General features: G+C 39.1%; 1 protein-coding gene across 1 annotated transcript in view; it reads right to left on the bottom strand.

Annotated features, from left to right (window-relative positions):
• FBXL2 (F-box and leucine rich repeat protein 2) overlaps nt 1–21,846 on the bottom strand; it is a 51,992-nt gene extending 30,146 nt beyond the window's left edge. The window contains exons 1-2 of the mRNA XM_066191839.1: nt 21,747–21,846; nt 8,222–8,283 (exon numbers count right to left, since the gene is read on the bottom strand). Of these exons, the coding sequence (XP_066047936.1) occupies nt 8,222–8,283; nt 21,747–21,749 (65 nt within the window). The 5' untranslated portion in view covers nt 21,750–21,846. The remainder of the gene's footprint in view (nt 1–8,221; nt 8,284–21,746) is intronic.
• Nucleotides 21,847–22,117: the final 271 nt, after the last annotated feature.

Below are 22,117 nucleotides of genomic sequence, written 5' to 3'. Positions count from 1 at the left end.
AGAGCCGTTCTCCGCTCGGCGTGCTTTGCGGCGGCTGAGCTCCTCGAGGAGCGGCAGACACGCTATCCCCGAATGCCGGAAAAAGAAAAGCTCGCAGCTGCCTCAAGCTTTGTCTTTTACCTGCGTTATCTCCCCCTTCCACCTTTTGTCCACCTCTTTGTTTCGGTTAAGTACTCTCAAGTATCCAATACTTGGTCTCCTTGGTAACTTGTGGGGAAAAAATTCTTTAGAGAAAGAAGGAACAAACCTAACCTCCAACACTCAGCTAGTCTATATTTTTTTAGTATAGATTTTATTTTTATGAAGTGATTTTATGAAGTACAAATTTGGCAACAATAACACATCTTACTAAATAAAAGCAGTTAGCCTAATGATTAGTTCACAGTGGTTTAAATTGCAGCTCACAGTCCTAATCCAACCTGCTGGCCATGCCTACTATCCTACAGTCTATTTTCTCACATGAGTGAAGGGATTATAATCTGGGCATTGAACAGGCAAAAATCCCCTATAACCACCCTGCACATTAGTGGCTAGACAGAGACATGGACAAATAACATGATGCACTGGTGCCATGCAGCCTAGGGACACTCTATAAACCAAGATCATTATGCCACAGACATTATGTGCTTTGGTTAGTTGCTGGAGTAGGATTCAGTAGACTTGATCCAACCTGTAGCTCTGTTACTGGCCTGGAGGATGATCTTGAATAAAAGACCTCTCTTCCTGATGTCTGTGTTTGCATCATGAACACACAGATAATAATGTTCTCCTCCCCTGTAAATACTTCATGAATTACAGACCAAAAATATCTAAGTATTTTTATGTATGGTTTTCTATTTAAACTGTCTAGCACCAATATTTAAGGTTTTTTTTTTTTCTTTTTAGAAAGTAAGAGTATCTTTTGACTGCCTTTTTGTTCTTTGGTGGCACTTTTCACATGGAAATGAGGAAGAACATTTCCCCCTCTGCATCCCATAGCTCCATATAAAAAGAAGAATTCATTATATCACAAATATTTCTGAACATTTAGTTCTCATAATGAACAAACTAAGAGACAGAGTTTAAATAAACTCCAGTTTCAAGGTAAATAAAGCCCTACATCAAATTAAGTCTTCATTAAACATGAGATTCCAAAGAGAGGTTTAGTAGCAAATAAAACAAAATGAAACAAAATAAATGGCAAAGTACAATTCCAGGGGTTGTGTAAATCCTTGCTATAGTCCTTTCAGCTGTAACTCCTGCTTCAAATGCTTATTTGCTTTTGTTTGTTCCAGTGTGACTAATCCTTTGTCACAAGCCTGTTCTTACTGAGAGATAATACCTGTAACTTGAATCAAGTAAAGCTAAAGCACTCCATTTATAAGGAAGCCCCAAGCAGAAACATTAAAAAAAATACTTCCTTTTCAAAATTCACAGATTTTACTTAGCACCTGGACACAATAAAACCCCACTTCCATTTCCGTATCTCCTCTTCCTCATTAACACAGTATACAAAAGCACTAGTGTGCAATTTTCTGCATCTGTTCCTCAAGCCTCTCACTCACATTTTTAAAGGAATTCCATCTGAAATATCGCTGCCCAAAACATTCCATTTTGATCTTACACTGGCACTCGTTTGTGAACAAAACCAAATCACTTAAACATACTAAATAGAGGATGGCAGCTACCTACTCCAATTTCAAAAGGCCAAACTGAATTGTTCATATAATAGTTAGCAAATGTTTAGCATTGCATACAAAGAAGGCAGAAAAAGTGTACAAAGTGCCGACTGGCAAGGCAAAGAAGTGAAAAATACAAACTTGCATCTGGAACTGATCTTGGTAAAAATTTCATAAGCAGACAAACAATGTATGTAGCAGTGTTAAAAAAAAAAAAAAAAAAGGTCAACGTGAGACCTTCTCCATATTCTGAAGGGAGTATTACTGACCACCAAGCATTGATTCAGCCTTTAGTTTCCTCAGGCAGAGCCCAAGTTCTGTCCCGAATATAAGTCACTGGAAAGTTTTAAAACTCTATCCCTCTTCAGAATACAAGGCATTTTTTCTTTAAAAAGCTGATTAATGAGAAAATTGCAATTTATTGCATTGTCTGTGTGTATTTGAAGTTAGTTACACTACCTTGAAGACACAGAGAAACTAAATGACCTGTAACAATGGTATACATTGTAGCATTATATAAATAATGTTATGACAAAACAACACACGTTGATAATGTGATATTATTTTTTTAATTGCTCCCAAAGCATGTAAGGATTCTGAAAGAACCCTGTATATCTTATACAGTCCTAAAATAATTACAATTCTGTTCTTTCTCTAGCTAAAGATCTAAATATTTAACTAATTTCCAAGTCTTTATCTTGTCCATGACCTGTGCCTGTGGCTCATTCAGATCACTCACTCAGTTTAATTTCTGATCACTTTTCGGGAGGTAAGGACCACTGGAAATGATTACATGACTCCACAGAAGTGAGTTAGGATTTGTCATTATGCTGTCATCAGTTGCATTGTTTCTTCTTGCTTCTTGTCAGCCTAAGTCTCTGAATTTCTAGTCAGCAAACATTCGAAGGATACTCACACCATATTGAATAGTGTCAATTATTGCTGCTCTGCACTATTTCTTTGGACAGATATATTTCAAGCATGTTATATTAAAAGACTTGATGAAAATTACTTGAATGAGGCAATATTAGAATCTGCTTTACAAAAACTATAGATTTGTGAAAATACACAGAAAAGTCTTACTTTCATAAGAAATATAATCCCTTCAGTTCATCATCTGTATGAATAGTTTATATTCTTGTATCCATTTGGCTCTTTCTAATTCTAAACAGTTAAACTCTAACTGTTTGGCAGACTACCATAGAGGACTGAAGACTTGCAAAACACTCTAAAATCAAAATAAAAGATTGCATGTGCATTATAAAACTGGAATGTTTCCCTGAGACTGTCAAACACTAAACAGCAGTCTCAGCTATTCAGGGTGAAATATTTCCCTATTTAATTATACAGATCCTTGTAGTGGGGAAAATAAATCATGTCTGAGATGACAGACTGTTTTTTCCTTTCCCCTTCAAAACACATATATTGTTTTTCTGCTTACAAAATTCTTACCAACCAAGAACTGCTTCAGACAAAAGTTTTATACTATTCAGTCCTTTGACTCACTAGTCAGTACTCTGTATGCTAAGATACAGCAGCCAAATTTTACAACAATTGTGGGCCATTCAAATACATCCAGGACCTAACTAAGAAATACCCATGGCATTATGACATTTTCTTACGTAGCCTTTGCTGTATTTCCTTTCTATTTACCCCACAGTTAAGCACACAGACAGTAAAGCATCACTTCAAATACATCAAATGCTATGATTGACTTTACCAGTTTTAAGCTTCCAGTAACTTTTTCTCTACAACAATGAACACGCTAAAACCTCAGCAAAAAGGAGCATGCAGTAATAAAAACAAAGAATAGAAAATTTCATTGTTCAGCCCTCAAGCTGCATATTCTTGCCCGCAAGAAGAGCTGCTTCTGGAACACCACTCCTGGGTTCCTCTCCTAATTTCAGTTCCAAAACTTATCCTCTTCTAAATCTGACCATTTAAATTTTGAGACTGATAGCTAAGATCTACTCTTAAGTACATGCACTAAAAAAGTATGGTTTATAACAGAACTCATAATAGTTTCTATATTTGTGGTACAATTTATGAAGTTAAGGTACTTTGTAGGCAGAAAAGAACTGAAAATTGTTTAAGTGGCTGAAAGGGACAAACATCTCTGTTCCTTAAGCTTACCATTTTTGTGAAAAAAGCTTACAGTTTTCACAGTACAGAACATAAGCAGTTAAAATACAAATGAATAAATTCAATTCTTTCTACATGCCAAAAGTATTGGCTGTATCTCCCTTTTCAAAAGTGCATTATTACTTTTCATCAAGCCAAAAAAAGAAAAAAAAAAAAAAAGCTGTTGAAGTATCAGAACATTCTAATATTAACTACATATACTTCATTTTTTTTGTTTCAATTTATTTTCAGATTCACACTCTAATTTTAATAATCCATTGTTTTAAGGTTCCTCCCCCACAACAAAAAAACCCAAAAAACATGAGCCACTTTAAGGCAGTGACATCGTACTAGAAAAGTTATCATTAAAACAGTATTAGCCTGACTTGATTTCTCATCCTTCTGATGATAGATATGGGTTTATGAATTTCAGACATCAATTCAATTCTACAAAGAATGCCCTGTATATTCAATTAATGCTTTCTCATGAACACATAAGCTAAAAAAAAAAATAAAGCAAAAGTCATCCAAAAACTGTTTAAATGACACTATTTATAATACCACCACACAATTCTTACTTAAACATCATACAATTGAGCATTTATTCAACCTTTTACTTCTTGCAATATGTAACAGTAGAGGGGAAAGAGCACTCCTTGCCAACTGGCAAACTAATAGCGTTTCTACAGCTAACAGCGGTGATCATTTTTCCTTTAGCCTGAATACTACAAGAAAAGTTTTTAGAAGCAGACTATTTCTTTTACAGGTAAAAATAGACTCCAATACTACCAATAAAAACAATTGTCCATAAACCAGAAAAAGTTACAAATTAAATACCTCCCTCTCTCCACTCAAGCCATACTACCAACCTCAATGCATAACTGGCCCTTCCAAAGAAGGGTCTTCTTCAAAAGCACCACTGTCCGTATTAATCAGATATCCTCTTCCTCCTCTGCCCCATTATCTGAGTCTACCTGAGAAAGAACAAATAATGTCTTGTTTCTTATCCTTTCAAATGAGTTTTGTGCCTGGGAAGCTGCAGGTCTCAACCATTTACTTACAAGTATTGTAGATACTCCACAGAAAATGCGCAACAGACATGACACTGGCTTGAAAACCTTTCAGTATCATTCTGGTCGTTACATTAGTAATAGTAATAATTGTAATCATAATATTAATAATGATGATGATAATGAACTGCAGTAAAAGACCAAGGGATTACTTTGTTCAATTTTAGAGTATGCAAGTATAGCAAAACTATTCTATGAATAAATTTTGAAGTGGTTTTATTTCATAAGTCTACCATCAGGAAAAAGTTTTTCAATTTTAGAGTAAAAAATTGGACTGACTGCTTGTTAGAGCCAGACTATATAAATTTAAATACTTCACACAAATGAGAACACAACCGATTCAGGCAATAGAAGACACTGTGTTTACATTTAATTCCCAGATATTTGTAACAAGCTATTAATCACTTTTTTTGCCACAAGTCCAATAGGGTTGTTGTTTTTTTTTTTAAGAGGACTGTAGTGCTAACAGTTTTCATACATATCTGATACAAGCAAGCAGCAAACTAAGCGCATTTGATGACATTTTCAGTGGTATTTACTATTCCGTTCCAGCTCTCTGAGCAAAATGTTTCCATGCAACTGGTTTACTCTCCTTTTAATTAAAAGGTAGACTGCACAGCTAATAAAGGAAAAGTAATTAGAATATTAATTACACCCACTGCAGCAATATTTAAGCTCTTCTGTCATAACCATAGGGTAAGACAATTTTAAAACATGTTGCAGCATGACCAGATACTGTTTCAGGAGTCAAAAGGCATTCAGACTCAGTCTTACAAAAGCCTTCAGATGCAGGCTCATAAAACAAATTCCCCCCTGATAAACCTTGAGACAGGCAAGTCTGTGCCCTGAAACTTTCTTAGATATCTACACTCTGCAGGGATGAGAACCCAGATGCATGTTGCCCTCTCTAACATGCTCTGCCATTGGCCTTTTAAGTTTGTCCCTGAAGCAGTACAATTTCAAAAGGAGATTTACAGAGCACTTCCCACACATCTCCTTCCCCTCCATTTCAAAACCCTGGTGATCAGCACAGTATAGGTATAATGTAGGTATAATGAAATATGCACTTTATTTCCCTCTGGCAGAGCGGACCCAGTCCCAGCATTCAGCATGAGATCATCATGTTTTTTATGGAGGAAGCTGACAGACACAGCTCAGTTTCTCAGATCATCAACTCTTCTAGCTACATCTGCAACACTACTTTGGCAAATCACTGTGCAACTGCGAAAAGGACAGACGTGCACAAAACATAGATGGTTGGCTGAATCAGTTCTGTGTATGCTTGGCCTGGGATATTTTATGTTGTTGATCCAGCCCCATGAAGCCTTTCAACCCTGCAAAAGGCTTCTTCAGACACTGCAGTAACAGTGTAGTGGCAGGGAGTAGCTGCACCACTTCCTCAGTCAGTCAAATCCAAGATGAGCCTGCACATCCTGCAAGCTGCTTTGTAAGAAGCTATCTTGAATATAAGAACAAAGAGCTAAGCCACTGCTAGAGTCTAATTACTTGAACTTGTTTGTTTGGGTTTTCTTCCTGCTGAATTCTTTAAAATCAGAGAATCACAGAATGGGTCAGGCTGAAAGGGAACACAGAGGGTCATGTGGTCAAACCTCCTTGTTCAAGCAGGGAGGAGCACATGGTACAGGGTTGCATCCAGATGGTTCTTGAATATCTACAGTGAGGGAGACTCCACACCTCCCTGGGCAATCTGTTCCAGTGCTCGGTCACCCACACAGTAAAGAAATTCTTCCTCATATTCAAGTGGAATTTCCTGTGTTCCAGTTTATGCCCATTGCCTCTTGTCCTATTGCTGGGCACCACTGAGATGCACCTTGTTCCATCCTCTTGGCATCCTCCTTTCAGGTACAGATAAACATTGATGAGGGCTCCTCTCAGTCATCTCTTCTTGATATTGAATGTCCAACTCCCTTAGCCCTCTCTCTGGAAAGATGCTCCAAAAGATATCCTTACTGTCTCAGTGCATGATACTTTTCACTGCCTAAACCATTTAAACAAGTTCTATTCAACTACATAAATGAGATATTTAGCATCCATAAAGTGGAAAGGACAGTCATTTCCACAAATACTGGGGAGTCCTAATGCTTGAAGAGAAGTGCTTGCAGATCATGATTTTGAGCTAAGAAGGCAGCATCCTACATTGACTTTTATCTTGTGGTTCATGTGTGGCATTGCATTCAACAAAGCAAAAGGTATGAGAATTCCTGTTCAGGGCATCATTCAGTGACTGTCTTTTTTAATCACATTTTCTAAACAGTTCTAAGAGTCTAATTACAGTCTGCCACCATGCGGAATGTGTCTCAACAAAAATGTAAAGCCTTTTAAAATTCAATTCCTTTAACAACAGTCTCCTTTTTTAATACCATTGAGAGAGCATTGTGATAGTCACAATGTTCTTTGGGCACAAGAAGCAAAATACCATTGAGACATTCTTCCACTTCAAATCAGACTGGAAGCAGTGACAAACACATAAGATGACCCAAACTTTTCCTCAGTATATTAAGAAAAAAAATCATCAGCTCAACTTTAATTGCACCATCATAACTGAACATTTTTTCTTCTTTTTTTTTTTTCCTCACTTTAAGGATTAGTCAATAACAAATCCTCTCTGTAAATACAGATGTTGCTGACCTGGTTCAGCTCCAGCTCTGCAGTGGCCACATCCAGCCAAGCAATAGCTCCACATTTGGCAGATGGTTTATACTTTGCTTGAAATCAACTTTCAACCATATGAGAATGTAGAGACATCTACCAGCCATGGGCTGAACTTACTGATCTTGGCATTCTTGGTAACTTTTACAAAGATCATCTACTCACACACCAGCAAGCTGATAAAATTTATGAGTAAGCCAATGATTACAATAAGAAAGATCCCTCTGTTGGTTCCACCCTCTACAGCACAGACTGGTAGTAATGGTAATAGAGAGAGCTTTTCACTGCAGTGACTGTTTTGGAAGCTCTGACATTGAATTTGTATTTTATTTTGTTATAACAAAGTTCATACCACAAAGAGTATGAACTATATTAGAGAATTAGGCTCTACAAACAGATATAAAACAGAGAGTATGGAAGAGCTGACTACTTGGTACACCAAAGTTTTTTTGACATTTTATTTCACTTCTTTTTCTGACATGCAAGTCAAAAATCACAACTAAATTACATCTTCTGTGGTACAGTGTAACTTGAACACATTAAAACAAATCAAGGCAACAAGCTCAAGAATTCCAAGAACTAAATCAGGTGTGTTGTTATTTATTTCAAGAGGATTTAAGAAAGAATGAAGAGTACCTGCAAGACACATAATCAATGTATAATCCTCAGGTTCTTACTCTTTAAAATGTTACATAGAATTACCTTAACAGAAGCTCTTTGGGTAGTTTTTTGTTAATAAGGGCTTCATCATTATTTGAGAAAACCTAGAAACAGAAAGAAAAAACACTATTTTAAAAACCAACAAGAAAAACATCTTTTAAAGAGGCTATTCACCTTTTATTCAGGTGCTTAATTCTCTTAAATTACTGTTAATATCAAGTTTTCAACATGTCAGTTGTCAATACTATAAAATTATTTCAATGTACAAAACAAAGCCATACCCCCACATACACTTGCTTTTCCCTAGTGCTAGGTTTTAACCACACAAAAATTGTGGAGCAATTCAATAATCATGAAACAAGCACACTTACACTGCACAAAGAAATATTTTAAGCAGTAGTGAAACTTCAAGCAATAGTAAGACATGTACAAACATACACTGGCTGCAGAGTCCTAAAACTGTCCCATTCCAAAAAAACTTTCCAGTTATTCAGGTCCCTCCTTTCACTGTCTACAGTGCAAAGACTTTGGCCCAGGTACATGAGGATGGATAAAATATAACTATCTACATGTTTAAAGAATTTAGTGCCACAGATAGCGCAGCAACTGCTATATAAGCAAAGTAAGCACATCAAGAAATGCTACAAGAAAGATTGAAAATACCTCTCATCCAAACTTCACATTATTAATACATATGGGGGGGGGGGGGGGGGGGGGGGGAAGAGAGAGAGGGACTAAAAGAAAACACCCAAAGAAAAAAGCAGGCAATACTATGTCAACTATACAGTCAACAGCTAAACTAAAACAAAGATGTTGGCCAGATTTACAACTTAGCCTAAATATTTAGGTTGGAGAAATTTTACCAGAGGAACACAGCAATAAACAAAACAGAAGGTGAAATGGAATTTAAGGAACCATGGCAAAGACTGGAACATGTCAAAACTACAAGCAAACACTTCCTATGAAAGAAGAGAGCTTTAGGGAGTTCATCTGCTCTCTAGGCTAAAAACTAGGAAGAAGGATCCAAAACAGATGAGTTTTCTGAACGCTAAAAGGTAAACATGAAAATCACACAAAACATTAAAATAACTGGAAGAAATCTTCCTTTATTAAGCATATGCTGTTCTTGACATCAGGGTAATACCCTTTGTTCATCCTACTATCCACACACGTTGAATACTTGGAAACTATTTGTTTTGCTTCTTGTTTAAAAAAAAAATTTAAAAAGAAAAATGGTCCATAAAAGCAAAGCAAGGAAAGAAAAAAAAAAAAAAAAAAAGTCGAATATCAGCTTGGCTCTGTCTTCATAAAGGAAGGGAGACAGCAAAAATTACACATCTGGGAACTTTGAAAATATCTCCCTAAAAAAATATTTTAAGACTTGAAAACTTGAACGTCCTTCTGGCTGCTGCCAAGAACCTTTTTTCGCTTCCAGTACATCCTAGACTGATTTTAAGTTGAACTGCATACTACTGTTTCAATTTTGACACAGATTTCTTCACCCACTACCTCTGTGTACAGCTATCCACACATCTAAAGACAATAAAGCTGTCAACTTTCAATAGGACTGATAAGTTTAATCAAGCTTCCTTTTCGAGCAACTGGAGCAGCACATTTATTCACAGACTGGGGACTACAGATATTCAAAGCATAAAACAACCACGAATATATATTTCAATAGGACAATTCTAGCTCCTTCAGAAGAGAGATGTTGGCTTTAAGCAGTTCCACATGGCTGACCATAGGCTCAGCTTTGCTCTGGTTGTTTTATATCCAATATCCATTGCTGCTGATATTTTCAGCCTTTAGGTTGAAATATACCATGTACATCAATGACATTTTTAGAACTGGGTGACTGCTTCTGACTTTGACAACTCATAGGTTTATGAATTATCCACGTGTGACATTTTTATATTATATGCTACTCCAAGTTTGCAGCTTGCGGCCTGAAAACAATACCAAATATTGGGATTTTCTTCTTTTTAAGAACAGTCTATATGCCTAATTATGTTTACAGCAGAACTCATTCAGAAAAAAGGGGCATTATATGCCATCCTCATAGAAGTTAGGATCACTAAAGAGTCAAATAACGAAATATTCCTGTGCATTGCAGGTAAGGAATATAAATCACAAAAAAAGGACGTCCCCTCTGTGAGAGAGCACAAAGTCTGTAGTAAAACATACAAGTTAACATAGATCTCATAAATTCTGGTTGAGAATCTGAACATTCAGTATCACAAACCTAAAAATCCTCTTTTAACTTAAATTTTTCTATAGCTGCAGATAATGCTTCAAAAGTTACGTCTAGCAGACGCATACATGCACAAGCATATATTTTTAAAGAAAGACACTTTGCAGACTGCTACTAGTTTATATGTGTGCTGTCAATTTGCCTACATAAAAAAAATCTAATTATCTTTTTTTTTTTACACCACAGATTCTCAAGTATACAGTAATAGGGAGGCATATATAGAGAGATACATATATATGCTCATTGTGTGAGGATAACACAGAATCTGAGTCAGCAAGGTATGAGGCAAGTTACTGTAATGACTTGAGCATGCATTATAGCTCTTTGTGTTAAACAGTATTTTCAACTACTCATCAATAAAAGTGAACTCGCTACAAATCACAGCACAGTAGTAAGTATTCTACTGAGGCCAAGCTGAAAAGCTAAACCTACAACCAAAACCAGTAACTCTTAGGAAAAAGGTTTATAATCTTTATGTTTATGTAAGATAACTCTAAAGTTAAAGTTGGATGGACAAGCTCTTTTGAATACATGACAGCTTATCTGAACAATATGGTTCATTTAGGAATCCCAGTTAAAACTGGAAAAAACGCAGATTTTACTACATACTACGAGACGCATGTGACCTGCCCAGCCACACAAAGTACCACACCTGCTACACCAGCCACAGATAAGGCCATAAACACTTCCAAACCTGTTCTCCCTCAAACAGTAACTTTCTTTTCTGTGTTCTTGTACACATTAGCAGCAGTTCTCATATAATAACTTATGGAATAAGCCCATCTAGAAAAATGAAAGTGTCTCTTTATAGTACTCTTACTCTGTGAAAGTTTATTAGCTTCTAGAGCCATATTGCATTTACATCTCAGAAGAAGTGAGGGGCTGCTTTAAAGGCTCCTCAGTGAGTTTTCCCCCTAACAGAGAAAAGACACAGGACAACTGGAGTAGTCATTTTCTAGATAAACACTTGTGACAAGATTTCAAATGCATGCAGGCAGAGAAAGAAGACAGAAGGCGCAAACAGGACAATACGTTCAATTGTTTGAACAGTTTCTAATAATTTAAAACTTCCGTTAATGAAGCAAGAACCCTAGTACATTCATGTATTGTTTTTATTTTTTACCCAATTTTTATTACACAACCTCTAGTTTTCTGGTTTTATTTACAAAAAACATCCACCAAAAACATTCAGTCAAGGAAGTGTTTGATCACTGTAAAAATATTACAGTATTCTTGTCAAATACGATTTTTTTCCTTTACTTACAGATTATGCTGATAATGACATGCCCTCAGAATATCTGTACAGAGTAATCCAAAATAACAATTAAGAATACCCTGAATGTCAAAAGAATATTTCTCCTCTCTTTGCTTTTGTATTTGGTAGCAAGTTTGACTGTGTTAACGATAGGGTATCTCAAACTCCACAAAAATACGGTTTTAACTGTATAAAATCCCCAAATACCACAGACAAATCTGTGCACAAGGAAAAAGGATTCAATTGAACATATGTAATAAATGTTACTCTAAAATCAGTTTTAAATTTCCTGTAAACACAAGAAGAGATACAGAAGATCTCAATATTCTTAAAAGAATTGCATTCTTAAAACGAAATCCACAAGAGAAAACTGAAATTCTTTATTACTTGAATCTTGAGCCATTTCTTATATTCTTTAACTGACATCTCTTGGTAATATCTTCACTGTACTTTTGGAAGATTGGTTATGAGCTAAAAAGGGAGTATTTTCTGTAAAAATTACCTGATACTTTCTTACATTAAATTTATTTAGCAACTACATTTTTTAAAATCTCTTTATTATATAAACAAAGCATCTGCTGAGTAAATCTGTGAAACCCAAAAAGGAAAATCTTCCTATTTTAATTCCTTTTCCATATTATTAAACACAATAATTGCCACTAGTCCTAGAACATGACTTCTTGGTACACCACACTAAGCTTGCCACCATTGAAAGCAGCACATTAATCTCTTCTGGTCTAACAGCTGGTGATAAAGGTCTTCTGTTTTCACCAGAATTAATGAGATGAAGAAATCTTTTCTGACAGAGTTATTTCAAGATCAAAATAAGGCTATACTATGAATTTTGGTGATAGTCCTTATATTTTTTTTTTAAGCATGCAATTTCAGTTGTCATTCAATCCCCTATTGAAGAGGACTATTTTCTTAACAGATGAAACAGTTTTGGTAGCAGCTCATCCATTATGGCTCCGTTCCACTGAGATATTTATGTATCTAATTTCCACTGAAATCAGAGTAGATAAGGACTTTCAACCTGTCAACTTCTCAAATCAAAAGTTATTAAAAACCCAGACTCTCAAAAATAGCCTTGCTTAGTAGCACGCTAAAGGAATTATGGGCAAAAGTAGGTTTGGGGAAGATGAAGTGTGAAAGACTCTAAAGAGCATCAGCAAAAGGCATATATACTGAAAACAAGGCTGAAGTATTTATCAATTCAAGAAAGAAACCTAACATTTGGGACATTTTCACCAAAGGAGACAGTAGGCTGGAATTACAACCATACACTTCCTTCCCTCCGAGGGTTGACAGAGCACATATCCTAGTTAAATTGAAAATGCAGCAGCCATATGCATAAGGTATCAAGTCTTTCAGGTGTTCACTGGCAAGAACAATTTTTATTAAGTATTATTCATGCAATAATAGACATGGTAAAACCAAATTTTAAAGGAAAATCCTGAGAAAATAAAATTAAAGTTTTATTCAGTACCTTGATGTGCAGAATTTTGTTGCCAAACACAAAACCCAGCAGCTTGCTGCATCCGTCTCCTCCTCAGTTGAGACACCTAATTGTTGCCTGTGCTATTTCCCTTTTACCATGGTATTGAAAGCACCTGGTGCCATAGTGGTAGAAAAGCCACCAAATTGGCTTAGCTACCCAGAGAAGTTCACAAATATACTGAAGTAATGAATGGCACCGTAAAAAGCTCTCTATTTACATACACCACTAAAACGGAGGAAGAAGAGGTAAAACAACCTTCCTTTACCTTAAATTTCAGATTATCCCATGTTACACTCCAGTAAAAGTGTATAAAATTCTCCAATGCTCAGGGAATTGGTGCTAGCTAGGGCTTCCTCCAGAAATGTACAATCAATGCATCAGACAGGCAGAATCATTTAACACCATGCAAGTGGCAAAACGTTGCCGTATCCAGGCAACAAAAGGAGCGTTAGACAGGATATACATTGCCAACAGAACTGAAGTGATATTGAAGACACAACAGCTGATGACACAGGAATGTGGCTAAACTAGAACCCCTGGTTAAGCTTTCTGGATAATCAATAAAAATTATAACACACCAAAGTCAACCTTGAAATGCAATCCCACTTGAAGCATGCTTGTCTACAGCAGAGACAGACTGGCAAAATCTTTCATTTCAACACACAGACAATGTCTGCCCTTCGGGCTCTTGTTCCTCTGCTCCAGCTGCTCACCCTGCTCAGGCTTTGCCTTCATGCATTTTAAAATCCAGGCTTCCTGGCCCGCTGTGGTTGCTAACACTTTCTTCCCTTTGGACACACACTACCAGAGCCCAGGGCATGGTCTTCAGCAGCCTTCAGGCTTCCTCCTTGCTGCCAGATACCCCCTGGATCTTTTGCACTGGTCTTTCCTTGGGGTATTTTCTCTTCTAACACTGTGATGACAAATTGAACAAAAGTAACGCCTTATATCAAATACTTCTGTTGTGATTATGCTGGTCATTTTAAAGAGTTAAGGCTCACCTTCAGAGAAGACCAAATGCACCTGAGCACACCTCTCTGTTTTTCCTTAATGCCTTTCAATGACCTAAGGCTACTTATAAGGGCCACAAAGCTTCTAAAATTTACCCAGAATAAGTGTTGTTTAACATAATAAAACCTTCCAGGCAGAAGCAGCTGGCCACAGTGCCCACTTTGTTGCTTGATTCTCTTCCCAGAAGAGCCATCATTCTTGTTTTGCCAGGACTGGTATTAATACCACATCATTCACATTTTACTGGAGGGCATCAGCCTGGCTCTGCAAGGCTCAGATTTTACTGGGTGACAGGACAAGGTCATTTGTGGACTTCAGAGCTGATGTCCGCAGCTGCACAGCTCTACCTCAAGGCCTCTGGCTGTTCCAACTCAAGTGCCTCCCAGTGTAGAGCAGGAGGTGCTTGGAGGTTCCCTTTCCTGCTGCCTTGAGCACACCAGCCCATGCTCAAACAGCTCTCATCACCTTTTCCTGTGTGTTTTTCTGCAGGGCAGTCACCTACTGCCAGTAACGTATCTGGAAATCACCACTCAAGCCTTTTAAAGAGTATGGCTTCATTCCTGCAAGCAGCCAGGGTACTGAGGTCTCACAGGTTAACCTGACCTGGTAGCTGAGATGCCCACACCCCAGTGCAAGACTCAGCCTTGTCTTACTGAGTCACCAGAGAGACAACTATCCTCTGACTCCAGTGGGATATTTCCTATTCTTGTTTGTTAAAAAGGGGAAATCCAATGGCTTGCAGAATTAGTGATTGACCTAATTACTTGCAGGCCTAAAATTCAGTTGAAAGATAACATTTTATCAATACTTGCTATCATGTAACTGGTGTTTGGTAGCCAGCATGGCAGATTGAACATTATGTTCAATCCAATACCTCACTAAAAGAAAGAGGCATTACACTATTATTGGTAAAAAAGGTTTGCAAGCTCTGCTTCCTCTACGCTACTCTGAGATGGGAGGTACATGGAAGACTAACCCTCCATTCAGGTGCACCCAGCTCACATTTGCCTTTCAAGGCATCATGTTTTAACCACTGCCACAGATGGCAGAACAAACCTGAACCACACAGAAAACAAACTATTCCTTACCTAATCTTTCATGACTAGAGACTAGTTCAGATCAGGAAAGAAAGGGAAATAAAATAAAAATCCAACAACTACCATTTAAACACTAAGAAGCGTCGGAAAAGCTGTTAATTGTATCTCCATATATTCTTTAAACATACGCAGAGAGACAGCTGAAAAAACAGGTTTGACAAAGTTTTATCTTCATCATCAGTTAGTCATTTACTGATTGGCAAATCTTTCCTTCAATTTGCTTTCTCTTAAAAAAAAAAAAAGACTGAACATTTCCTTTTTCAGGTAAGTATCCATTACTCGTCTTTTAAGATTATGCCCTTCCAAACAGTACATGACGATGCATTTAGACATAATTCCTTAAAAAAACTAAATTAAAATAAAGCATTTAATTAGCAGTCCAATCTATAAAGTACTTTGAAGTGGAATACGGGGAAACCCATATGATCATCTTTATGAGCTCGGAGAGCAACAGACCCATTAATTAATGGGAGAATGGCAGAAAATTAAAATCAGATGGACTAAGCAGTTGTTGCCTGTAACCCATCACAAGGGTACAAAGTAGCCCCTCACAACACTGATTACACATCATACAGATTGGTATTTCCTGATCAGGTAAATGACAAATCCCTCTTTAAGCATCAAGCAGAGTCACAAATGGAATTTGCAAAAGCCTAAGTTCAAAATACCTGAAAAAGGTTCCTTTCTTTGACTACTCAAGTAATTTTGAGACTCCAAGCAGAAATACTGGAGAAGATTCTAAGGTAGTCTCCATCACAACATCCACAAGGACTGTGTGCTCAAATTACAAATAGTGTAATCACAAAAATAATCCAGCTGGTGTCACGCCATTCTGTAGAATCATGCTATAAATGCACATTCTCAAAGGCATTTAGAACATGGTATGTTTCTGAACAAAATCAGTCCAAGAGAAAAGTTAGTGCCCATTTATTTCAATGTAGCAATATTTGCTTAGGGATAACCATGTAGTTTCAGCCATCCAAATTTAATCCACATCACAGATTCAGAGCCCTTAGGAGAAGACCTATCAAAACTCCTCTGAATCCCCACTTCTGCATATAGCTATTTTTACTGACATACATATGGCTAAGTTTTATTCCCAGTCTTCAATATCAGCACACAAACCAACAGGCTGATGGCACGACAGCAGAGACCTGAAATCCTCCTGGAGTGTTCACACGGAGATTCTTCTGCAAGTCCATTTCCCCAGGAGTTTGCACCGTTCTAATTTGAACTGACAGAGTCCTCCCTCCAGTCACGCAATCCCACATCCAGAAAGGCAATTATTCTTATTGCACTTTGCTCAAACTGTAAATGAAATCACAGCTGACTGCATGGTTGAAGTAGTCAGGACACTTGTTCTAAGCACCTGTGAAACAGAAATTTTGAGTACTAATCCTCCCCCTCCATAACTGCTCTTCAAAACCACATTTGAGATATAAAAGGTATGGCTTATTACAGGAATGGCTCTATAGTTTCTACAAAGCCATTTCAAAGCAGTGCTTGATCTGCCTCATAAACACTATGCCAGAACTAAGTTTTTTCCTAGTACTGAGCATGAAATCTTTACTATGAAGGGCAAGTCTTCTCTACAAGGCAAATCTCCCCAGAAAATGAACAAAAAAAAAAACAGAAAAAAATCTCCTTTGCGGCTACATATGCCATATATGTAGTACATAATTAATAAAAGCTGCCATACATGTAATCCATTATTAATAAAAGCTTTCAATTATAAGAGACAAAATTAGGTACCTCTCCATGGTTAAGAGCAGTAATTACATTTGACTTCAAAGGAAATAGCATCATAGTAGCATTTCTGAAACATCTTTTTCAAGTTGTTTTTACCTTTCAAGAAAGGTAATAGGTTGAGATTTAGAACAGAAACTGGACATTCAGTATTTGCCAAAATGTACGTTTCTTGAATTTCTGCAGAAATAAAGTTATCTTGATACTTTTGTTCCAGAAGTAGTTCTGAAAGCAGTCTATAATCTACAAGCACACTTAGACATTTTGCCCCTTAATATTTATAAAACTACCCCATAACACCAAGCTGTGATATGGAAATGCCTTTTATCTGTGAAGCTCTGACCTCAATTTCAACCTCCAAAGACAGACAAACTTGACATACTGGTAGAGTTTCACATTTATGTAGATTTGATTATGTCCTTGTCTTCCTGATTTAAATTTACAGAACATACTGGATAACCAGCTGAACAGCAATCAAATCCAATGAAAACCAAATTTACTGCTTCCTTCTGCCTACCAAGGAGAACACAGGAAAACAATGGAACAGAAAAAGAAGAGTATAAAAAGAATTAAGGCAAAGATTTTGAGTGCTGCAGCTTGATACCAAATATTGAGTACTTTCTTGTGGGCTACACAGCAGGAGTTCATCATTCCAAACAGTCATAAATGTGCAAGTCCAGAAAAGGGTAAATTTCCCGTCCTCCTCTAGCAGTGGTTCCTCCAACAAAAAGATAAAAATCCAAGGGGAATCCCTCAAGAAATCAGCTGTGGTTGATTTTGTCAGCTGAAGTACCCTCACGTCAACTATCGCTGCATTTCCATTACCCCCCTGTACCCAACACAAATTATTTTAATCCATTTAAACATTAAATTCACGCTCTAGTTTTGTTTGGATGGGTTTTGCTCTGTTTTGTAGAATCACAGTATATACACAGATTTTCAGACATTCATAGTACAGTACATTTTTTGAAAAACAAGGCTGAGAAAAATGTTTGATCTTTACAAACCATTTGTTTTTCAGTCTCAAGAACAATTAGTTTAAGCTTTGAGAGACATGCAAGTAATTTCTTGATCCTGAAAGAAAATGGAATTGACAGAGGAGATACCAGTACACAGTGAATTTTAAGTTCATCATTATGCACTTTTAATGCCTCGTGTATATGTTTTTCTGCATTTTTAAGAATGCAAATCGGATTTTCACCATATAGAAGTTACTCTGTATTCACAATCTTCCTTCTCAGAAGGTTTACAAAGAATGAGAATGTCCCACTCTACATCAAAATTCAAGTGGGAAAGTTATTTTGTAAAAGCTCAAGCTCAGGGGAACAGACGGACTCAAGCCCTATCACATTCAAACTAAGTCACCCAAAATACACAGTTCAAGTATGATGAGAAATTTTAACAGTTCCTGCGTTGTCCTAAAAAACATGGAGGGGTTAAAACAAAAACAAAAACAAAACAAAACAAAACAAAACAAAACAAAACAAAAAAAAAAAAAAAAAAAAAAAAAAAAAAAAAAAAAAGGAAAAGCAGAAATTAATGGAGAATATGGTTCACCTTTTTAAAAAGATTATTAGAAAGAATGCAAGTGGATGTTGTGGCTATTGTCTAAACTAGCTTGAGGGAGAACTCCTTGGTGTCACAATTTCATCTGGTTGTGTCCTACTTAGCATATCCCACTTATGTACATTTCTAATTCAGTAGAAAGACTACCAGAATTACCAGTTGATAACAACTTACATGAAAATAATGCAGTTATTCTGACTTCCAATGATGAAACAGCTGAAGTATTGTCAATGTGTAGCCTTCTGCTGGGATTCAGATCAATATTGTCACAGTGCCAAGACTAGTACTACTTTTCTACGCCTACCTAAAAATAGCTGCCATGCTTCACTGAAAACCTAACTTTTATTTTCAACTTTCCACATCTGTTAGCCCCATATTATCCCTCATTTTAACTAGGATGACTAAATATTCCAGTCTGTTGTCAAAATAAGCAAGCAGTAAGCTAATAGCCCTTCTGATTTTTATGAACATTGCTATTCCCTGTACTAAAAGGTCTGGTGTTGCTCAAAATTATTCTATGAAGGTATGAAGAACTAAGAAGGAAAGAACAACTTGAATAAGACTAACCCTGTAAGACAGAGCTATTCAAGTATAAGCATGCATTGAATAAAATTCTTGAAAATTTTTAGAATAATAACAAAAATGATGGTAACAGCTTAATAGCTGTCAAATGCAGCTAAGAAGCTGCCCAATATAAGAATCTGCACAGCAGATGGTATAATTTCTGAGACTTCCCCTGTGCAATTACAGCACCAAGGCTGCTTTGCAGATTCTACATCTGCTGAGTTTAGACTGCTAAAGGTATCTCATTGGGAACGTCAAAATGGACCACAAAGAAAACCTCCATGCCTGGAGTTTGGAAAATATTTGCTTATAGAGTAATAGAATTGTTAAGAACGAAAATCATCTCCAAGACTGAGTCCAGCCTGTGTCCAGATACCACCATATCGTCAATTAAACCACAGTTCTAAGTGCCACATCCAGTAGTTTCCTGAACACCTCCAGGGATGGTGAGTCTGCCATCTCCCTGGGAAGCTCATTCCAATGCTTAACAACCCTTTCAGTGAAGAAATTCTTCCTGATGCCCAACCTGAACCTCCCCTGGTGCAGTTTATAAACATCTGGCTGGTTGTTCTTCGGTCTGTAATACATCTGAAATTTAGAGTATGAGATATATCCATTTTATTCAACTGACTTAAGAAATGGCATCTTCTCTGGTGGAATATTAATGTGACATGTCACCAAGTCACATCACAATCACTCCACCAATGCTACACCATCCACAGCCTCATTCACTGAGGTTTACTCCTCCTTGTAGCAACAGACAAAAACCTTTGCAAAGCAAATCCAAACTGATTCTACACAGAAGCATACTGCAATCATGCACAATCTATCCATATTTTTATTCCACCTCACAGTTTTGTTTTCAAGGTTGCTTTGTTTGGGTTCAGAACACATAGGCTAGAATTGGGAAGAAACAGAAGGCAGTGTGCAGAGGAGGAAAGAGAGAGCCCATGAACAAGCCTTCATGCAAAGGAAGAAAAGTTGCAACACCACAGGAATACAGTTCTTCCCTTTGTGAGGCTGAGTGCTCCCTCTGCCTCCCCAGAACCTGATACAGAAAACCTACTACCATTAGACAAACATAAATATACGCATGAACTGATTGTCTGCCTTAAAACACTGTGTACTTCCCCGTGCGGGGAAGGCCAGCAACTGTGCCTTCCTGGTGCATCTATCATTGTAACTATCACTGAGAAGCAGTAAGGCATCAGACAATTAAGTTGTAATTGAAAACAGGGCTCAAACCAATCATCTTTCCAAACATGCGGTGCCTGTCCCCACACACTCCCCCTTACATGCCTTGTCATCTTCCTTTCACAAACATCTGATGCATCTCTGCCCTGCCACCCGTGGCATACACATACTGTGTCACATCCCCACATGCTCTCCCCACAGAGCAAACCACAGCCGCTCTTCCTCCTCCGCTGCAACCCTCCACACACATCTGCTCCGTGTCGTGCCGTCCCCACATACAGGTGAAACAAACCCTGTGCCCGCCACACTCATCCCACAGATCTATGATAAATGCACCCGGGCACACACATCACAGCATCACAGCTATGCATGCTCACACACACAAGCCACTGCTGCTCTGTACACACAAAATGCCATACCCTGTATCTGCTACGTACATACAGGACTACAGATAATCCTTGCCACACCCATAGCATACATGCCTTTAAAAATATCCACAGATTATGCCACACCCAGTATTCACTATATATACACACAGGCACAAGCCCATACCAGACGGGAGCAGGCAGACACAACTACATACATACGCTGCCATGTCATGGCCCTGCACACAATGTCACATCTCTACTGCAACACAAACACACCATACCCGAAGCCCAAATCACAGCAGACACACACAGAGCCATAGCATTACGCTCACGTCCTATTGTATATCTGCTATCTACACACATCCCAGGCCACACCCTGGCTCACGGCACATACATAAGGATACAGCACAGCGCCCAAACCCAGCATCCCGCGCATCCACACGGTGACACCCCATCCCTGCCCTGTGCACCGACACACGCCCTGGCTTTTCCTCTCGACTTTATAAGGGGAACTCCACACCTCCATCATTCCCCAGCCGCCTTACACACCCATATAAACACACCATCCCTCCTGTGTTATCCAGGCGGACAACACACCTGACCCGCGTCACACGCCAGGCAGAGCCCTGCCATGGCTGCTCCGGCGTTACACGGGAGGAGGAGGAGGCGAGGCGCCCGTCACACCTCACCACAGACACGCAGGCATGTGCTACAGCGAGGGGCAGCGCGGCCCCACCTGCTCTGGGCAGGCACACAGACAGACAGAGGGGCAGACAGACACTCTCTTTTCCCTTCGTCTACAGCGTGGGTGGGCGCAGCCCCGCGCCGGGCCGCACGCCCAGCCTGGCACCCGCACCGCCCGCGCCCCGCGCACCCCCGCCCGCCACCCTCGCCTGGGGCTGAGCCGCCCGGCCCCGCGGCCGCTCCGCACGGCCCGGCCGGCACTCTCTCCCCGCCCCGGGCGGCCGGGCCGGCCCGCTGCGGCCGGGCGGCGGGGCCGTGCCGCGGGCTCCTCACCATGGCAGAGGCGCGGCGGCGGCGATCCCGGTTGTCCCGGCGACGAGGACCCCGAGGAGGGCGCCAGGTGCCCCCGCCGCCGCTGCCGCCGGAGCCGGGGCGGGGCCGCCGCGCGCCCGCGTGACCGGCACCGCCCCTGCGCCGTGGGGCCGTCCGCCCCGCGCCGCCTCCCGGGGGAAGGCGCTGGCGCCCAGCGGGAGCGGCCCGGGGCGGGACAGGGGCCGCGGCCGCTGCCGCCCTCCCGGGGGTCTGAGGTGTGCTACCGGCGCAGGTGTGCCACCACCCCGCGCCTCCCGTCTGCAGCCTGGAGTTGGATTTGTTTTGGGCGCAGTGACCTCCTGGAGACACAGAATCACGGAATCGTCAAGGCT

This window comes from Chamaea fasciata, unplaced genomic scaffold (genome assembly GCF_029207755.1).
Source record: "Chamaea fasciata isolate MVZ Bird 193981 ecotype frontalis unplaced genomic scaffold, bChaFas1.0.hap1 SCAF_1, whole genome shotgun sequence".
NCBI lineage: Eukaryota > Metazoa > Chordata > Aves > Passeriformes > Sylviidae > Chamaea > Chamaea fasciata.
This window is presented reverse-complemented; position numbering and strand designations above follow the sequence as displayed.